Consider the following 21,719-nt stretch of genomic DNA (forward strand, 5'->3'; position numbering starts at 1 on the left):
CTTCTCATCGTTCCCTCCACCTCCGACACATATATCCTCTTGGTCATTCTTTCCTCACTCATTCTCTCCATGTGACCACACCATATCAACACACGCTCTTCTGCTTTCTCAACAACGCTCTTTTTATTACCACACATCTCTCTTACCCTTTCATTACTTACTCGATCAAACCACCTCACACCGGATATTGTCCTCAAACATCTCATTTCCAGCACATCCACCCTCCTCTGCATAACTCTATCTATAGCCCACGCCTCGCAACAATATAACATTGTTGGAACCACTATTCCTTCAAACATGCCCATTTTTGCTTTCCAAGATAACGTTCTCGACTTCCACATAGTTTTCAACGCTCCCAGAACTTTCACCCCCTCCCCCACCATATGATTCACTTCCGCTTCCATGGTTCCATCCGCTGCCAAATCTACTCCCAGATATCTAAAACACTTCACTTCCTCCAGTTTTTCTACAAGCTTACCTCCCAGTTGACATGTCCCTCAACCCTACTGTACCTAATAACCTTGCTTTTCTTCGCATTTACTCTCAGCTTTCTTCTTTCACACACTTTACCAAACTCAGTCACCAGCTTCTGCAGTTTCTCACATGAATCAGCCACCAGCGATGTATCATCAGCGAACAACACTGACTCACTTCCCAAGCTCTCTCATTCAGAACACACTGCATACTTGCCCCTCTTTCCAAGACTCTTGCATTCACCTCCCTAATAACCCCATCCATAAACAAATTAAACAACCATGAAGACATCACCCACCCCTGCCGCACACTAACATTCACTGAGAACCAATCACTTTCCTCTCTTCCTACACGTACACATGCCTTACATCTTCGATAAAAACTTTTCACTGCTTCTAACAACTTACCTCCCACACAATACATTCTTAATACCTTCCACAGAGCATCTCTATCAACTCTATCATATGCTTTCTCCATAAATGCTACATACAAATCCATTTGCTTTCCTAAGTATTTCTCACATACATTTTTCAAAGCAAACACCTGATCCACACATCCTCTACCACTTCTGAAACACACTGCGCTTCCCCAGTCTGATGCTCTGTACATGCCTTCATCCTCTCAACAATACCCTCCCATATAATTTCCCAGGAATACTCAACAAACTTATACCTCTGGAATTTGAGCACTCACTCTTATCCCCTTTGCTTTTGTACAATGGCACTATGCAAGCATTCAGCCAGTCCTTAGGTACCTTACCATGAGTCATACATACTTTAAATAACCTTACCAACCAGTCAACAATACAGTCACCCCCTTTTTTAACAAATTCCACTGCAATACCATCCAAACCCACTGCCTTGCCGGCTTTCATCTTCCGCAAAGCTTTTACTACCTCTTCTCTGTTTACCAAATCATTCTCCCTAACCCTCTCATTTTGCACACCACCTCGACCAAAACACCTATATCTGCCACTCTATCATCAAACACATTCAACAAACCCTCAAAATACTCACTCCATCTCCTTCTCACATCACCACTACTTGTTATCACCTCCCCATTAGCCCCCTTCACTGATGATCCCATTTGTTCCTTTGTCTTACGCACTTTATTTACCTCCTTCCAAAACATCTTTTTATACTCCCTAAAATTTAATGATACTCTCTCACCCCAACTCTCAATTGCCCTCTTTTTTGCCTCTTGCATCTTTCTCTTGACCTCCTGCCTGTTTCTTTTATACATCTCCCACTCATTTGCATTATCTTTCTGCAAATATCGTCCAAATACCTCTCTCTTCTCTTTCACTAATAATCTTATTTCTTCATCCCACCACTCACTACCCTTTCTAATCAACCCACCTTCCACGCTTCTCATGCCATAAGCATCTTTTGCGCAAGCTATCACTGCTTCCCTAAATACATCTCATTCCTCCCCCACTCCCTTTACGTCCTTTGTTCTCATTTTTTTCCATTCTGTACTCAGTCTCTCCTGGTGCTTCCTCACACAAGTCTCCAGCCCAAGCTCACTTACTCTCACCACTCTCTTCACCCCAACATTCTCTCTTCTTTTCTAAAAACTTCTACAAATCTTCACCTTCGCCTCCACAAGATAGTGATCAGACATCCCTCCAGTTGCACCTCTCAGCACATTAACATCCAAAAGTCTCTGTTTTGCGCGCCTATCAATTAACACGTAATCCAATAACGCTCTCTGGCCATCTTTCCTACTTACATACGCATACTTATGTATATATCTCTTTCTAAACCAGGTATTCCCAATCACTAGTCCTTTTTCAGCACATAAATCTACAAGCTCTTCACCTTTCCATTTACAACACTGAACACCTGATGTACACCAATTATTCCCTCAACTGCCACATTCCTCACCTTTGCATTCAAATCAACCATCACTATAACCTGGTCTCGTGCATCAAAACTACTAACACACTCAGCTGCTCCCAAAACACTTGCCTCTCATGATCTTTCTTTGAAAATCCTTACCAGCCAACCAGCAACACAGTCATCCTCTTTCTTAATAAATGAAGAGCATTACCATCCACCCCTGCCTCATTGCCACATTTCATCTTAAGCAAGGCTTTCACCACTTCCTCTCTTTTCACCAGACCAAACTCCTTGACTCTCACTTGGCATACCACCCCGACTAAAACACCCTATATCTGCCACTCTACTATCTTACATATTCAAGTCTTTCAAAATACTTCTCCATACTTCATCACTACCTGTTATCACTTCCCCTTTTGTCCCCTTCACCGAGGTTCACATTCGTTTCTTTCTCACATTATTTATCTCCTCCCAAAACATTTTCTTATTCTCACTAAAGTTTACTGATACTCGTTTCCCCCAACTCTCCTTTGATCTCTTTTTCAACTTTTACACTTTCCTCTTGACCTTCTGCCGCTTTCTCTTATACATCTTTCGATCATTTTCATTTCGTCCATGTAAGTACCGCCCAAACACCTCTTTTCTCTTTCACTAGCAACTTTACTTCTTCAACTCACCCGTTTTTCATGTATATTTACATAGTTATCTTTGCCAAAGAATATATATACTTACGTTCAGGAGAACTTGTCCAGTACCAGACGTCTAGGAACTCCTACATTACCATATCTCTCTTAGACACACAAGTGTTCTAAGATTGGCCACTCTCTATCAGTCATCCTCTCCTCAACAATCAAGTGTTACTCCCATCATCCTTTACCGAAGAGCAATTATGGGAAAGAATTAATATATTTACTTCACTCATTCAAGTTGTTAGAAGCAGTGAAAAGTTTTTATCGAGGATGTAAGGCATGTGTACGTGTAGGAAGAGAGGAAAGTGATTGGTTCTCAGTGAATGTAGGTTTGCGGCAGGGGTGTGTGATGTCTCCATGGTTGTTTAATTTGTTTATGGATGGGGTTGTTAGGGAGGTAAATGCAAGAGTTTTGGAAAGAGGGGCAAGTATGAAGTCTGTTGGGAATGAGAGAGCTTGGGAAGTGAGTCAGTTGTTGTTCGCTGATGATACAGTGCTGGTGGCTGAGTCATGTGAGAAACTGCAGAAGCTGGTGACTGAGTTTGGTAAAGTGTGTGGAAGAAGAAAGTTAAGAGTAAATGTGAATAAGAGCAAGGTTATTAGGTACAGTAGGGTTGAGGGTCAAGTCAATTGGGAGGTGAGTTTGAATGGAGAAAAACTGGAGGAAGTGAAGTGTTTTAGATATCTGGGAGTGGATCTGGCAGCGGATGGAACCATGGAAGCGGAAGTGGATCATTGGGTGGGGGAGGGGGCGAAAATTCGGGGGGCCTTAAAGAATGTGTGGAAGTCGAGAACATTATCTCGGAAAGCAAAAATGGGTATGTTTGAAGGAATAGTGGTTCCAACAATGTTGTATGGTTGCGAGGCGTGGGCTAAGGATAGAGTTGTGCGCAGGAGGATGGATGTGCTGGAAATGAGATGTTTGAGGACAATGTGTGGTGTGAGGTGGTTTGACCGAGTGAGTAACGTAAGGGTAAGAGAGATGTGTGGAAATAAAAAGAGCGTGGTTGAGAGAGCAGAAGAGGGTGTTTTGAAGTGGTTTGGGCACATGGAGAGGATGAGTGAGGAAAGATTGACCAAGAGGATATATGTGTCGCAGGTGGAGGGAGCAAGGAGAACAGGGAGACCAAATTGGAGGTGGAAAGATGGAGTGAAAAAGATTTTGTGTGATCGGGGCCTGAACATGCAGGAGGGTGAAAGGAGGGCAAGGAATAGAGTGAATTGGAGCGATGTGGTATACCGGGGTTGACGTGCTGTCAGTGGATTGAATCAAGGCATGTGAAGCGTCTGGGGTAAACCATGGAAAGCTGTGTAGGTATGTATATTTGCGTGTGTGGACGTATGTATATACATGTGTATGGGGGGGGGGGGGTTGGGCCATTTCTTTCGTCTGTTTCCTTGCGCTACCTCGCAAATGCGGGAGACAGCGACAAAGTATAAAAAAAAAAAACTTCACTCATTCATTCTTCTCGGAAAGTTCCCTCCATTCATCCTTCCACGGTGCGTTTCCACCATCAATCCTTCCAAAGCATAGTCTCTCCATCCAGTTTTCGCTCCCTCCTTTCCATACTGTCCCTTCTTACTGTGAGTGTTCCACCTTTCCTCCCCACTGTTTCCCATCCTGCCCAATGATTCCCTTCTTTCCCAGTGTTTTTCTTCCTCTTCAGAAAGCCCTATCTCTCCAGACCGGCTTCTTTATCTAGCCCTAGCCTCCAGCTCACCAGATCATAATGATGTGCCACAGTCACGACCATCTGGGTGAAGTCCGGCAAATGACGAACAGTCAGGCCCTTCACGTTCTTGAGGTCAATGGTTCGGAGCAGTTGATCATTCACACTGCGCACCTGCACATGACGTGTATCCTTTGCCAACTCTATCTTCACGTACCGACTCTCCCACGACGTTACTTGCTCTGAAACAAATCCTCGATTCGTTTTACAAAACACTTTTTACGAGGGGCTAGCACTGCTGGCCCGCAGAACAGAATCCTTCATCTCTGATGAGTCATCCTTGCATGAACATTTTCCGTATAGCATCATTAGAGGCAACTGGTCAGCCACTTCAGCTACAGGAAGACATGACCATCGCAACTGTCACTGACACAAAAGATACGTATCCCACGTGCATCATCACTCGTAGTATACCACACGCATCATCACTCAGATAGTATCCACATGTAGCATCTTATAGGTTGTATAACACATGCTATTATTCAAATACCATACCTTATGTATCTTCATATAAACAGTACACCATACGAGCCTTATGGACACATAATATGACATGTATCATAACAATGACTACTTGAAGAGGAGATTCTTCCTAAAAAGGGGACAATGCGAGTTCAGGAAAAGTGGGTCATGCTTAATAGACCTCTTTGTCTTTAAAGAGAAAGTGTGCTCCATTCTATGTGAAAGAAAAGATTGGGTGGACTGTTAACATCTGGACCGACAGAGGAAATTTTACCCTAAGCCACATACAACGCTGTTACATATGTTGAATCTTCAGGTAGAAATAAGGGACAGACAATTTTGCTGGATAGCAAAATACTTTATGGAAAGTGAACAAAGCTTGCATATCACCCGAGTCAACAGTTGTGTGCCGGAAGGCTCGGTCCTGGACCACTGCTCTGTTTTAACTATATGAATGATTTGCCAAACGGATTAGGCTCATACCTTGATATGTTTGCCAGAGAAGCCACATTTCAAGAAGGAAGTGCAGAGTGAGGAGGATTACATCAACTTTAAAGAAAACCTGGACAGACTACAAAGTTGGCCTAATACATGGTTGATGAAACTCAACTCGACTAAACACAAAGTAATGAGGATGGGAAATAAAGAGGACCTTGATACGAATATTACATAAAACTAAATAAGCTGCAAGAATCTGCGTGTTAGAATGATTTAGAGGTCGACACTACACCTTACTTGTAAACAGTGCCCCACTTCGGAGAACTGTAAAGGAGACAAACTGTCTGCAGGCAAATCTCAAAATCGTACTCAAGTACATAGATAGGGAAACATTCAGCAAACTGTTCACATTTTATTTTAGGCCAAAACTAGAGTATGCTTCTCAAGTCGGAACACTTAAAGAAGCATAATGAACTAAAAAGAGGAGGCTCAAAGGAGGAGAACGAAGACGGTACTAACATTAAGAGAACTGAGGTACAGCAAGATGTTAGAGGCCATAGGTTTGTTCAATGGGGCAGAGAAAAGACTAAGGAGTGACTTGATCACTACCTTAAGATTTTATACAAGTTTGATAACGTCACTGGTAAACGGCTCCTTAAAAGATGCGAAAATAAAACAGTCAAAAGCCATAACATGAAATCAACCCACATGACCTGCTCTCTAGATCACCCTACACCCAGATGACCTGCTCTCTCGATCATTTAACACCCAGATGACCTACTCTCTTGATCACCCAGACGACTTGCTCCTTACATTTTGCTATATCCAAACGGCCTGCTCTTTAGATGACCCTATACCAAGATGACCTGCTCTCTAGATCACCCTACACTCAAATGACCTGCTCTCTAAATCACCCAATACCCACACGATCTGCTTTCTAGATCATCCTACGTCCAGATGACCAATTCTTTAAAACACCCACCACTCCCATGATCTCTGTAGAGGAGATTTCCAGTTGTCCAGGTATATGAGGGTTTGTCACCCACAAATTCATATAAACATTAATATGTGTCTCTACAAACACAGACAGAACAGTCCAACATTATGCATTTGTTCATCATTCAGTCTTTCCAACAAAACACAGAATTTTCCCCTAAACTCTTCAGTAATTATGAACATATGATTTCTTTAGAATACTCGATTCATGAGTTAATTTGATAGCGAAGGTAATGGCATCGAGTTATTATGAAACATGTAAGTAGACACCTGTCCATAGACCATGTCACATCTACTGACCTTTGGCCTTGTTAATGGTGTGCACGTTCTCTGTGATCTTCAGTGATCCGAAACCACTCTTGGCTTTCTTACGGTCCTTATAGTGCGCCTTCAATACCACAAAAATCAGTAGCACTGTAGAGAAGAACACTAAAGTAATGTGTGATTGGATGTTATATTGAGCATCAGAAGAACTGTCAGAAGTCATCAACAACATCTCTTACCTATCATATGCTCTTTATCAAAGTCCGGAAAGGAACCCTCATCCATGCTGGAGATTTCAGAGATAGCTTTAACTTAAAAATATCAATTCATATGATTACAAATCTCATCTTTACTTATCAATACATCTAAGGATAACATACATATTCAATAATAGAGGCATGTGCATGATTAGTGATGCTTTGTTGATCCTACGATGAACTACTGTGCTGTATTAAGTATAAACTGTTTCTTAACTCACATCATAAAACAACAGTTGTTAAATGCAAATACAGTTTGATATATGCGAAATGAGAAATAGATCTAAACTGGGGTTTGTGCGCACCCTCAGTGACATTCCTAAACATGCATGGAGACCTCTCTTTACTGTCATACAAAAAACTGGAAACAGACCTTGTATCTATAATACATAATTGAAGGAAAAGTTATTTCTAACGCACGAAGTTCGGGTGTCCATGAAAAGTAAGAGACCTGATCAGTAGAACACAGTCAGACACATCTGACTAGAATACCTAGAGAAGATGATAAGGCATATGGATACTTCAGTGCACTATTTACGATGTGTGGTATCACAGTGTGGCTATCATGTACCATATGTGGTACCAAAGTGAGGTGCTATCATGCACAATGTGGTACTTTAGTAAAGTGCTATCAAATACTATATATAGTACCACAGTAAGGTGCTACCATATACCATATATGGTACCACAGTAAAGTGCTATCATATACGATATGTGGTACCACAGTAAGGTGCTATTATATACCATATGTGGTACTACAGTAAGGTGCTATCATATACTATATGTGGTACCACAGTAAGGTGCTATCATATACTATATATGGTACCACAATAAGGTGTTATCGTATACTATATGTGGTACCACAATAAGGTGCTATCATATACTATATGTGGTACCACAGTAAGTTGCTATCATATACTATATTTGGTACCGCAGTATGATGCTGACATATACAATATGTGAAAATACAGTAAGGCGTCATCACATTTATGAATATATTATGTAATATCTAATAACACACAGAAACATTCCAAGTTAAAAAGATGAACATACAGAAGACTCTCTCTCTCTCTCTCTCTCTCTCTCTCTCTCTCTCTCTCTCTCTCTCTCTCTCTCTCTCTCTCTCCCTCTGGCCTACCTGCACAAGCAGCCAGCACGAAGAAAAACGTTAACACGTAGGAGGCCTCTGACCCGCTGAAATAATCATAGGTGCGAGGAGTCGTACAATCCTCTGCTCTGTTGTTCACTGTGACCGGGGGAAGGAAGTGACAAGTGGATGTTGATCCATTGAGCAGCTGACACTTCGTCGTCTCCGTCAGTCGGTCAAAACATATGCTGCTCACAGCTGCACCAAAACAAAATCACTCTTTTTCAATATCACAACTGTCTGCTATCTGTAATCTAACCTTACTTTATCTTTTATCTAAACAAGCTATGATATCTATCATCTAATCTAGCCATACCATTTCTCATCCAACCTAACAATACTATTTGTTATCTTATGTAGCGAGTAATTCAAAGTAATCAATAACTGTCCTTAAGCCATTCATCCCATAAATCTACAGCTGTAGCACTCGAGATTCCCATATATTTCATCTAGAATTTCGAAAAAATAAAGTTTCTCATTGTAAAATTAGTTAAGTTTGGTTCGATTTACTTCTTGATTCTTTCAAACTAAAACTAGCCAGCAAAACATTATGCAGTAACTTAAAAACCAATCTAACCTAACCTAATCTGGCTTAATCCAATCCAGCCTAATCTTTTTCCAACCTATAATTCAACCGTTCCTGATCTGAGGCCATTCAGGCAAGGGATCAAGCATATCGGGCTTGGAAAAACTCTCCTTCCTCCGACTATCATTCGGCATCTGTCACTGCCTATAATAATTGCAAGTACTTTATCCGGAAGCAAAGCGTTCCTTTATTCAAAGGAAGTGCGATAACTTCTCTTTGTCATCCACTGATACGTCTTTCTGGTCTTTAGCTATGGGCATCGCTAGCAAATTTTGTCGCTCTACCTTTCCTTTACTTTTCCATTATGATGGTATTATAGCTGTTTCTCTCATAGACAAAGCAACTTTGGTTCCTGTTTCTCCTCAAACTCCACCATGGATGACTCTCTTCACCCACCGATACTCCTATCACTAATCCTATGCCCTTTCCCGTGATCTCATTTCGCACTATCCGAAAAACACTTCTTTTCCTATACACAAGCAAGGCTTATGGTCCTGGCGGCATTCATCCCAGAGTATTGAAAGAGTGTGCCTCTGAACGTGAACCTGTGCTCGCTCGTCTGTTCCGTTTCTATTTAAAAACCAGAACCCCTCCTTCCTCTTGGAAGTATGCATTAGCACATCCCATCCCTACGAAAGGTGGCCGTTCTAACCTTCTAACTACTGTCCTGTTGCTTTGATATTTACCATTTCCAAAGTCTGTGAATTCCTCTCAAATTCCTATACCCTCACACATCTTGAATATCAGTCTCCTCTCTGATCACCAGTATGGTTTCTGTATTGAGAGATCCACTGGTGATTTGTTTTTCCTATCTCACTAATGTTTGGGGATTCATATGAATTTACCCTTGACATACCTAAAGCTTTTGAAAGAGTGTGGCATCGGGGTCTCATCACTAATCTCCCAGTAACTTTGCTCCTTCATGTCTAGCATCCTCTCTGGCCGATCTATCGCTGTGGTTGTTGATAAATTAGCCTCCCACTACTCCACCCTTCTCCATCAACAGCGGTGTCCCTCAAGGTTTTGTCCTGTCTACTACACTTTTTCTCCTCTTCATCAACAGTTTCCTTTCTTCCACAAATAACCAAACGCACTCGTACGCTGACGACTCAACACTATATTCCTCCACATCCTTCATTTCTGTTCCTTCTCTCATTTGATCTGCATCTCCCCTCGACAAAACTCGGACAGGATATCTCAGTGGGGTTGACAAACTCTGGTTAAGGTTAATGCCTCTATGATCCAGTTTCTACCCATCTCTATATCGAAAACTCCTCACAACATTTCTCTCTCCTTTGACGGTTCTGAGGTTTCGCCTCTTGACTCAATGAACATACTTGGTATTACTGTAACATCCACTCTACCTTGGAAACCCCACATTACGGAAGTAGCTAAGCCTGCCTCTAAAAAACTGGGAATCCTGTTTAGAAGTCGACCTTTCTTTTCTTCTGAATAGTTGCTCCGTTTATATAAAAGAGTGGTCCGTCCTTGACTGGAGTACTGCTTTCACATCTAGGGTGGTTCTAGTTCTGCATCCTTACTTGTCAGACTTGAGTCAAAAGCGGTAAAACATACAGACTCTCCCAAGCCAACTGCAAAACTTGAACCTCTAGCCCTAGGCCGCAATGGAGGTTCACTTTTCCTCTTCTAGGGTATAGCTTTGGTTTTTGCTTCCGAGAGCTGGCTGCTTGTGTACCCTGACCACAAGCTAGACCACGCAATACCTGGTAAGCTGCTGCGTCATTTGATTACTGTGTGGCCGGTGGCAACTCAAGGGTGGACCGTTGTGATAACTCTTTATTTCCTTACACCTCGAAGCTTTAGAACTTTCTATCCTTACATGTCTTTCCTAATAACTATGACCTAGCACATTCTAAAAGCAGGTTTTTCTCTTCCTCCAAAATCCTTAAGTACCTTCCCTTGTTTCTTCTTTTTCCCGTTCATTAACCTCTCTATATTCCAAGTAAAGCCCGGCCTTGATGTAGGGGATGTGTAGATCAGATTTTTGAGGTAAAGATAGCCGTGAAAAAGTATTTAGCGAAAATAGAGAAGTAGTATGTAGCTTTTATGGATTTGGAAAAAGCGTTTGACACAGTCGAGTGGAATGCTTTATGAGATGTGTTAAGGATATATATGGTATAGGGGGACAACTGTTGAATGGAGTAAAAGCCTTGTATAGAGGAGCAAATGCGTGTCTAAGAGTGGATGGAGCGCTAAGCGAAAGTTTCGGTATACATGTGGGTGCGAGGCAAGGCTGTATGATGTTACCGTGGCTTTTAATATATATATTTTTTATGCACATTCCCTTTTCCCACGTTAGCGAGGTAGTGTTAAGAACAGAGGACTGAACCTTAGAGAGAATATCCTAACTTGACCCCTTCTCTGTTCCTTCTTTTGGAAAGTCAAAAATGGGAGGGAAGGATTTCCAGCCCCCCGCTTCCTCCACTTTTAGTCGCCTTCTACGACACGCAGGGGATACGTGGAAAGTATCTTTTATTCCCTATCCCCAGGGATATTTCTTATATATACATATATATATATATATATATATATATATATATATATATATATATATATATATATATATATATATATATATATATTATTTATTTATCTATTATTAATTTTGCTTTGTCGCTGTCTCCCGCGTTAGCGAGGTAGCGCAAGGAAACAGACGAAAGAATGGCCCAACCCACCCACATACACATGTATATACATACACGTCCACACACGCAAATATACATACCTATACATCTCAACGTATACATATATATACACACACACAGACATATACATATATACACCTGTACATAATTCATACTGTCTGCCTTTATTCATTCTCATCGCCACCCCGCCACACATGAAATAACAACCCCCCCCCCACCCATGTGTGCGAGGTAGCGCTAGGAAAAGACAACAAAGGCCACATTCGTTCACACTCAGTCTCTAGCTATCATGTATTAATACACTGAAACCACAGCTCCCTTTCCACATCCAGGCCCCACAGAACTTTCCATGGTTTACCCCAGACGCTTCACATGCAATGGTTTAATCCATTGACAGCACGCCGACCCCGGTATACCACATCGTTCCAGTTCACTATATTCCTTGCATGCCTTTCACCCTCCTGCATGTTCAGGCTCCGATCACTCAGAATTTTTTCACTCCATCTTTCCACCTCCAATTTGGTCTCCCACTTCTCCTCGTTCCCTCCACCTCTGACACATATATCCTCTTTGTCAATCTTTCCTCACTCATTCTCTCCATGAGACCAAACCATTTCAAAACAACCTCTTCTACTCTCTCAACCACACTCTTTTTATTACCACACATCTCTCTTACCCTTTCATTACTTACTCGATCAAACCACCTCACACCACATATTGTCCTCAAACATCTCATTTCCAGCACATCCACCCTCCTCTGCTCAACTCTATCTATAGCCCACGCCTCGCAACCATATAACATTGTTGTAACCACTATTTCTTCAAACATACCCAATTTTGCTTTCCAAGATAACGTTCTCGACTTCCACACATTTTTCAACGCTTCCAGAACTTTCGCCCCCTCCCCCACCATATATATATATATATATATATATATATATATATATATATATATATATATATATATATATATACATATATATATATATGGTTGGAGTGATAAGGGAGATGAAAGCAAAATTAGGGAAAGGGACAGTAGAGATGGAGTGTGGCGGTAAGATATGGTGGCTAGTGGCAAGCCTGTTTGTAGATGATACTATGTTGTTTGCAGAAGGTTGTAAATGTGTTTTATGATGTGTATCAGCATAGGTGATGAAGGTAAATGAAACAAAAGTAAAGTAATGGTGTCTGAATTGAAATAGATAGAAAGTATAGATTTTGCAAAACCATATGGAGTGATAAAAGAAAGTTTACTAAACTGCGTTTTGGCTATAGAAAGAGAAAAACCCCAAGAGATGAGAGAATTTAAGTATTTAGGAACAGTCTTGGGTAAGTCTGGTAATATGAAAGGAGAGATGAGGGAGAGAGCAGTACAGGGTAGAAGAGTCAGTGGGTCGCTCAAGATGATAATGAAGGGTAGAGGTGTAAGTACGGAAGTAAAGAGAGGATTAACAGACAGCACAGGCTTCCCAACCCTGACCCATACAGCCGAAGCATGGACGTGGAATAAGGCACCGAGGTCAAGAATCCAGGCTGTGGAAATGAGCTATTTGAGAAGAGCATGTGGTGTGAAGGTATGAAGAAAGAAATGAAGGGGTATGAGAGATATTGTATGGCAGGAAATACAAAGGGAATGAATTGTGGAGTGATGGAGTGGGTGAAACTTAATACTTTTGATGTGGTTTGGGTATGTGGAAAATGCAAGACCGGGAGCTTACAGGAAGAGTGTACGATAGTACAATTAATAAAGGGGATGGTGTGAGTGGAAGACCATTTATGTCATGGGCAAATAGAGCGGAATAATAATAATGGAGGATGGTGTATGAGAGGGAGGCATGTAATGATGGGATAAGTGGAGACTCTTTTGCTGTGCCCCCCAATGGCAGTTGCCGGAGGGAAAGGGTGCCGGAGATATAGATAGATAGGTTGATGTACGCTGAAGTGTGGGATGACGTTTAGTGGAGTGTGGGTTGAGGTACAATGAAGTGTGGGTTGACGTATAATGAAGTGGGGTACATGTATAACGAATGGGTTGGCGTAGAATGAAAAGTGGATTGACGTGTCTTGAAGTGTAGGTTCACCTGTCGTGAAGTGTGGGTTAACGTGTCGTGATGTGGGTTAACGTGTCGTGATGTGGGTTGACGTGTCGTGAGTGTGGGGTCACGTACAGTGAAGCGTGGGGTGACAAACCGTGCAGTCAGGTGGGTTGGGTGGGTGGACTTACCGTTGTCGCCGTGAACGCCAGTGAAGGGGTCATTCTGGATGTCTTGATTAGGCAGAAGGGTAGTCACCGAGAGCACTATGTCCACTATCTTGACCTGCCGCAGCCGCCGCCGCTCTTCCGGTGTGAAGAGACTGTGGGAAAGTTATCACTAGCAAGGAAGAGTTCTGTCTGGTACGCAGGCCTGGTGTCAATGGTGCCCAGCATAGATACCAAGACATCACATCTGGGCACCACGGACACCAGACCAGGGTATCAGGGGCACCAGGCTACGTACCAGGGGCTTCAGGCCTAGGTACCAAGGGAATCAGACCTGGGCAATAAGAGTAGCAGACCTGGGCATCAGAGGTAGCAGACCTGTGCACCAGTGGCACCAGCGGCATCAGCCCTGGGTACCAGAGACATCAGTCCTGCGGACTAAGGGTACAAGGCTGGATACCAAAGCCACCAGATCTGGAAAACAGGGGCACCAGGTCTCTGTACCAAGAGCACCAGGCCTCTGTATCAGGGTCACTAGGCCTGGGCACCAGGAATACAATGCACACGTACCAGAAGAGCAGACCTAGATACCTGGGGTACCAAGAACACTACGCCTAGGTACCAGAAGCAACAGGCTTGTTCATAGAGTCAGCAGGTCAAGTTACGAGGGAATACCAAGCCAAGATATGATAGAAAACCTGGCCAAGATATGAGGAAGCACCGGGCTTGAGTAAAAGGGAGCACCAGGCCACAGTATGAGAGAGCACCAGGCTCGGGTAAGACAGAAAAATAACCAGAGCATGAGGGAGCACTAAGCTCGGGTATGAAAGAGGATATGCCAAGTTTGAGGGAGTACCAGGCCTGAGTATAAAGGAGCACTGGGCCAAGGTACGAAAGAGAACCTGAACAGGACATGAGAGCACCTGACCAGGGTATTATAGAGAACCTGGCCAAGACATGAGGAAACATCAGATCAGGGTATAACAGAACCAGGCCAGGACATGAGTGCGCACCAGGCCAGGACATGAGTGAGCACCAGGCCAGGGTATGAGGGATCATCCGGCCATAGTATGAGGGAAGAGCCAAGTAAGGGTATGAGAGATCACCAGACCAAAGCATGAGGGAACAACTGAACCAGGGGATGAGGTCTCACCAGGCCAATGTGTGAGGGAACACTAGGCCATGGTATGACAGAGAACCAGACCAGAACATGAGGGAGCATCCGGTCAAGGTATGACAGAGAACTCGGCAAAAGAATGAGAAAGCACCAGACCAGGTTGTGACAAAGAACCATGCCATGATATGAGGAAACTATAGTTAATCAACAGGAGCATCATATAGCAAAACAACCAAAGAATCTCCACATTTACGGCAAGAACATATAATATTCAGCCTATGCATAGACTGAGGGAGCATCAGGCCAGAGCATGAAAGGGCATCAGATCAGGGTATGAGGGAGAACCAGGCAATGGTACGAAAGGGCTCCAAGCCGAGTATGAGAAGGTACCAGGCCAAGGTAAGGAAGAGCACCGGGCCTGGACATAAGGGCCCGTGAGGATTTTCAAGATGCCTGACAACTCAACTCTTCTCTAGATAAGTCCGTTTCCATTTTCAGCCAAATTCAGTTTTCTACCTGGTGCACCCTTGAAAACTTTTGTAAGTAGCAGTAGCAGTGTTCCCTAACAACTCTCGCAGTAGCAGTGTTTCCTGCTGCGATAGTACTGTTCTTGCACATTCTATCCATCACTCTCCACAAGTCAACCAATATGGCAATAAAATAAAAAGGGCAACATTTTCTGCCTATTCATCTCAACATCATACAAGTATACATTAAAGTAAAAAACTTACATTTCGACATAATCAATTACTAATGCTTAGATTGTCACCAGCACGAGTTATTGATCAGCTGCATACCAATACAATCCTAAACTCACATCAGAACTGCCTACATTATGGTTTGGGAATAACTGAAGGAGTAGGCCGTACTAACTTGTTTTGGGTGTTTTCAAACCAGAAGCGGTCTCCGTCCCGGATGCGCTGAAACTGATCCAGGGTGATCCTAAGGGTGAGAAAACAAATAATGTCAAATGATGGTCTTGCGCTAATCTCTCCCATAATTTCATATACTATAACACACACACACACACACACACACACACACACACACACACACACATACACACACACACGAGTGGAATAACCTGTGATAAATACAGACAGTATACAAAAGTTTAAAACGTTGTATGACAATAATGAAAGTTCAAGATAGGGATCCTACGAGTGTAGAACACCCTCCTCGTACCATTGAAAGAAGTCATTACACACACACACACACACACCTCCCTGGTGTGACAGTTAACGTTACTGACCATTATGCATGCACGGACGGCTGGGATCAAACTCGCATATGTTCGGGGCTGGTTGATAAAACTGTTACCTAGCATAAGCAGGCTAGTGTGTGTGTGTGCGTGTGTGTGTGTGTGTGTGTGTGTGTGTGTGTGTGTTCATAAATATATAGGACTAAAGACATGGTTCATATTTACAAGGTAAGAGGCGGGGCAACACGAATGTAAGACTCTTCTCGCAATACACAAACATTAATTACAAACAGTAATCACAATGTAACAGAATCATTACATAATTGATATTAGAGAATCTTCCAAAGAATACTAACAAGTATTTAATGATAAATGAAGGAACAATCAGGATGGTACATGAAACAGTAAAACTTGCACTTTTCAGAAATGGTACGGTAAAAATAATGGAAGATTTCAATAATAAAAGGATAAACTTGTAGAAGTAGATTCTCATGGTGTCAAAGAGACATGATTGGGACAAGTTTTTTCATTGTATACAGAAATTTTTTTTTAACAGTATGTCGATGAACACACTAGGATGATAGGGACTGATGTTCCATTATACTAGTGGGATAGATAATGAAAAGAATATCATATGTAATGGCAGAGGGTGGTTATTTAATGCCTGGATTTGATAATGTGAAAAATGAGGAGGTTAAAAGGCACGAAGATGACACAAGTTGGAAAATGGAATTCGCTGCCAAGAACCAGAACTTTGGAAAATCATGTAAAATTTCATATGAAATACTAGGAACATGTGTATCTTTTGCTTCATATACAGAGGAAAGGTTACGAAAGGGGAAGGAATTGTCCAATTAAGGAAGTTATCATAAAAGGAATTCGAGATGCACAAGTCGGGCGACTCTCCGGCCAGCCAGCATTTGTAAGATATAAAAGAGCGAGGAATTATTATAACACGACAATAAAGGAGGAACAAAGAACCTTCGAAAAAAATGATATGGAAATGGCAGGAAAAAATCCAAAATACTTCCATAAATTCATTAGGTACTGATTGTCAGTTAAAGAGCAGCTAATTAGTATAACGGATTCAGAGGGAGGATTCATGAAGGAAGATGAAAGGATATGTGAGAAACTGAATGACAAGTTCAGAAATGTCTTTTACAGTGGAAGACACTACAGCCCCATCATTAATGAGATGGGACAAGGAGGAGTTCCTACAAAGTTTCACCTTAAGTGCTGAAGATGTGTGCAGATACATTTGACCAGCCACTTGAAATATTCTTCACATCGCTGGAGAAAAAGTGCCAAATGAGTGGAAAAGGGCAAACGTCATACCTATCTACGAAAAAAAAAAACGGAAGAAGTGTTGAATTAATTAGAATGCAAATGGATGACTTCCTGCTGAGAAAAAAAAAAATACCTAAGTTAGAGACAACACAGTTTTAGGTCAAGGAGGTCATATGTAACGATCCTCTTAGATTAATGCGAGTGGTCTCTCTCTCAGACAAAATGGAGGCTGGCTAGATTGTTTGTATCTGAACTTCCGGAAAGCATTTGAGACTACCGCAGGGGAGGCTGATTAAGAAGCTGTTTCACGAGGCAAGAATCTGGGTGAAACACCGTCAGTGGATAGAACATCTTATCGGAAGGGAGCAAAGGAGCCTTCTCTAAATGGGTCGAGATGACCAGCGGAGTGCCACAAGGTTCTGTCCTGGGACCATTACTCCTCTTGATCTATATGAATTATTGCTTGTTGGTATGGACCCCTACCTTAGTATGTTTGCAGATGACGCAAAAGTCATGGGATAAATGAAATGCAAGGAGGACTGCATCAACTTACAATGGGACATAACAGGAAGCTGGTCTGATATATGGTTGGTGAAATTTAACCCGAACAGATGCAATAAGAATGGTTCAAAGTGTAAGAAGGCCTCAATATGATTATTATTTAGCAGGGAATAAGTTTCAGGATCTGTGTGTGAGAGGAACTTGGGAATCGACTTCATCCCTAACCTGTCAACAGAGTTCCACATAAAAGAATGCTTGATGAGATAAAGTGGCAAATATCAGAATTGCTTTCTAGTTTATGGATAAGGAAATCTTTAACAAACTGTTCACGTCCTTCATAAGGCTAAAACTTGGAATATGCTTCTCAGTTTGGTCATCACACAATGAGCAAACGGTGTATGTCCAGAAGAAAGCAAGAAATACGGTACCAAATTTAAGACATCGGAATTAAGAGGAAACGCTAAAGTCTTAAAAATCTGCACACATTGGAAGAGAGAAGAGTGAGGGGTAACCTGATCACAACTTTTGTGTTTAAAACAAATCGATGACGTGGACAGTGAAAAGTTCTTTGAAAAATGTAGGAATAAAGCAACCAGATGACAGAACATGGGGAGAGAGCTTTCGCTTTGCTATGCTTTTCTTCTACTGCTTACATGGGGGCATTTTTTTTCTTAGTGTTAAGACCAGACCACCTCGTCTGGACCTTGGGTCTGCGTGGTCTGTATATCCAAGCCTATGGTTCTCTCTCTCTCTCTCTCTCTCTCTCTCTCTCTCTCTCTCTCTCTCTCTCTCTCTCTCTCTCTCTCTCTCTCTCTCTCAGACATGTCTACACGTCTTGCCTTCCTGAATAAGATGGTACAGTTACCTTGAGAAGAGCTGGCCAGGGCCGTTGGTCGTCTCCAAGAGTCCTCCGGACCATATGTCCACGTGGTTCGGGTTGCTGTTATACACCGCTGCCAGTCGCTCGATCACCTGCCCAATTCATTATAATCTTAGTTTGCACAGTTACTGTTGCCTCATGTAAGTGATGTTACTTGCCAAAGATGATGATCCCACACACACACACACACACACAATACATTATGGCAAGAGTAAATGTAGAGAAGAAATGCATAGGGGTGTTAAATCAAATAACCCTACCCTCACAAATACTGCAACGATCCAGAACAAATATACAACGAACAAATAATCAGAGTAGTACCTGAAGTTATAAAACACTCAATTGTCTATAGTACCTGAAATTATAAAACACTCAATTCTCTGAGATAAAATACTTATCATCGGGAATTTCACTTATAAAGAGATAGACATAGGAAATTTAGATGTTCGTGGGTATAGCAAGTCTTGAAGACAAGATTTTAGAAATGTTTACAGGAAAATTTCCTATACCAATGTCAGTGAGCACACTACGATGAGAGGGACTGATACTTAGAGGAACTAATACAAAATCATTGCTGGATCTTATCTTCACATATACTAGAATGGATATTGAAAATATCATATATGATGAACCAACTAGACCAAAAATGATCCAGGTCATGCTCAAGTTTGACTATGTGGTAAACGAGGATATTAAAAGACCAGAGACGAAGAAAACATAAAGAGGAGACATAATTGTGGAAACTATACAGATCTCAACAATTTCTATAGCACTGTGGATGGAGCATGGAGTTCAACAGCCAGAAACACGGGTTTTGTGGTGAGAGGTTGTGAGATATTACAATGAAGAAGTAGGAATATGGGTACTTCTAGTCTCAATTACAGAGGAAATGATAAGGAGGATGAAAGCATGGTTTGCTGAAGGATTTAGAAATCAAAGGAGATTTAAGATGTGCTGTGGCGAACATATAGACAGCATTCCACACAGCTAACATTTGCAAGGTAAAAGACAGAAAGGAAAGAGTATATCAGAATAAGAAAGGAGGAACAAAGAAACATTGAAAAGAATGTTGTGGACACGATGCGAAAGAAAAAAGAACCTCAATTACAGAGAAGCTAATCAGAGGAAGAGATTCAGAGGGAAGAACTGTTAAGGATAACAAGTTCAAAAGTGTCTTCACAATCGAAAACACTGCAGTCCTAAACTCAGAGACAGAATGGGGAAGAGGTTTTAAAAAACATTCATATATTTAGAAAAGATATTAAAAGAATACTAAAAAAAGATGTTGACTAATACAAGAAAAGTGTCTTTCGAATAAAATGGATTTTTGGGATTATTCTATCCGGGACAAAATACTCTTAGCCAAGGGTATACATCATTTGAATGGAATTGGGAAAGCCCACCTTGGCGGAGCGTAAGACGAAAGTATTTTCAATAGATACAGACCAGTCAGGTTTTCAGAACATAATAAAACCAAAATAGATATTCAGCATGATAAGGAACATGACAGAATAGGTAAACCAGAAGTCACGCAACAGATGCATGTAGGGAACGCTATGAAATAAAAAAAAGCTAGTGGTCACTTCCTAGGTAGAGGAGAGACGCGAGGCAGTGGAGTTACATGACGAAATGGATCAACTGGCACCGGCGGCTGAGAATGGATATAGAGGAAAAGCAGAATGCAGTAGCCTGGCGTCACTTCACAGGCAGATACGGGTAACTAGGCAGTGAGGTGACATGACAGGATAGGTCAGCTAATACAGGTTGGGAATGAGGCAGGTGAAAGAAAAGGCAGAATATAGCAGCTTGGGGTCAATCACTGGGTAGAAGTAGGGAAGCATATATATATATATATATATATATATATATATGTGTGTGTGTGTGTGTGCATATATGTTTATATTGATATGTATATATATATATATATATATATATATATATATATATATATATATATATATATATATATATATATATGTATATATATATATATATATATATATATATATATATATATATATATATATATATATATATATTCATTTTGATATGTATATGTATTCCTATGAGTCCACTGGGAAAATGAAACAAGGTAAGTTCCCAAGTGCACTTTCGTGTAATAATCACATCATCAGGGGAGACACAAGAGAGAAATATAAGTTAGTTGATATACAAAGAAGGGTCGTAGCTATGACGCCATTTGGTAAACATGTGATTGTCCAAGACAGACAACGAGCGTACCATAAACTTATTATGTGGACAAAAAGGTGAATTGTTTACAAATTATGTGATTATTACACGAAAGTGCGCTTGGGAACTTATCGTGTTTCGTTTTCCCAGTGAACTCATAGGAAATACTTGTATATTCCTATGAGTCCACGGGGAAAATGAAACAAGTTCCCAAGTGCACTTCCGTGTAATAATCACATCATCAGAGAAGATACAGGATGGAAATATGACAGTCAGCTGATATACAGCGAAGAAACGTAGCTAGGACACCATTTGATAAGCATGTGATTGTCCAAGACATAAAACGAGCGTATCATAAACTTATTATGTGGACAAGAAGGTGAACTGTTCACAAATTTTATCAACAATAAAGTTATCCAGTGTTTATAGACCTTCATGATATTAAGGTTCTAATTCTTTGCGTATCTAATGATAGAAGATTCAATGATATTTCTCGTGGTACTGGAGTTAGAGTAAATAACTGAGATGGCATTACTGCAGTCAATACAATGATCATAATTTCTAATGTGATTAAACAAGGCATTTGAATCTTGTCCTGTTCTTATACTATATTTATGTTGCTTAAGTCTAACAGAAAGATCCTTACCAGTCTGCTCAACATAAAACTTATCACAATTTCTACATACTGCTTTATAGATGCATACAGTTTTCTGGCGAGTTCCTGATCAAGATATTCTTTATAGTATTATTGTTGCTGAAGGCAACATTTACTTTAAAGGATTTAAGCAACATG

General features: G+C 41.3%; 1 protein-coding gene across 2 annotated transcripts in view; it reads right to left on the reverse strand.

Annotated features, from left to right (window-relative positions):
- Positions 1–21,719, reverse strand: part of LOC139765869 (dual oxidase 2-like) — a 188,292-nt gene that overhangs the window by 63,066 nt on the left and 103,507 nt on the right. For both annotated transcript variants that reach the window (XM_071693732.1, XM_071693733.1), the window contains 6 exons: positions 18,722–18,828; positions 15,741–15,809; positions 13,775–13,905; positions 8,290–8,496; positions 6,931–7,044; positions 4,726–4,916 (listed from right to left, as the gene is read on the reverse strand). In XM_071693732.1, coding sequence (XP_071549833.1) covers positions 4,726–4,916; positions 6,931–7,044; positions 8,290–8,496; positions 13,775–13,905; positions 15,741–15,809; positions 18,722–18,828 — 819 coding nt within the window. The remainder of the gene's footprint in view (positions 1–4,725; positions 4,917–6,930; positions 7,045–8,289; positions 8,497–13,774; positions 13,906–15,740; positions 15,810–18,721; positions 18,829–21,719) is intronic.

The sequence above is a fragment of the Panulirus ornatus genome, chromosome 56 (genome assembly GCF_036320965.1).
Source record: "Panulirus ornatus isolate Po-2019 chromosome 56, ASM3632096v1, whole genome shotgun sequence".
Lineage (NCBI taxonomy): Eukaryota > Metazoa > Arthropoda > Malacostraca > Decapoda > Palinuridae > Panulirus > Panulirus ornatus.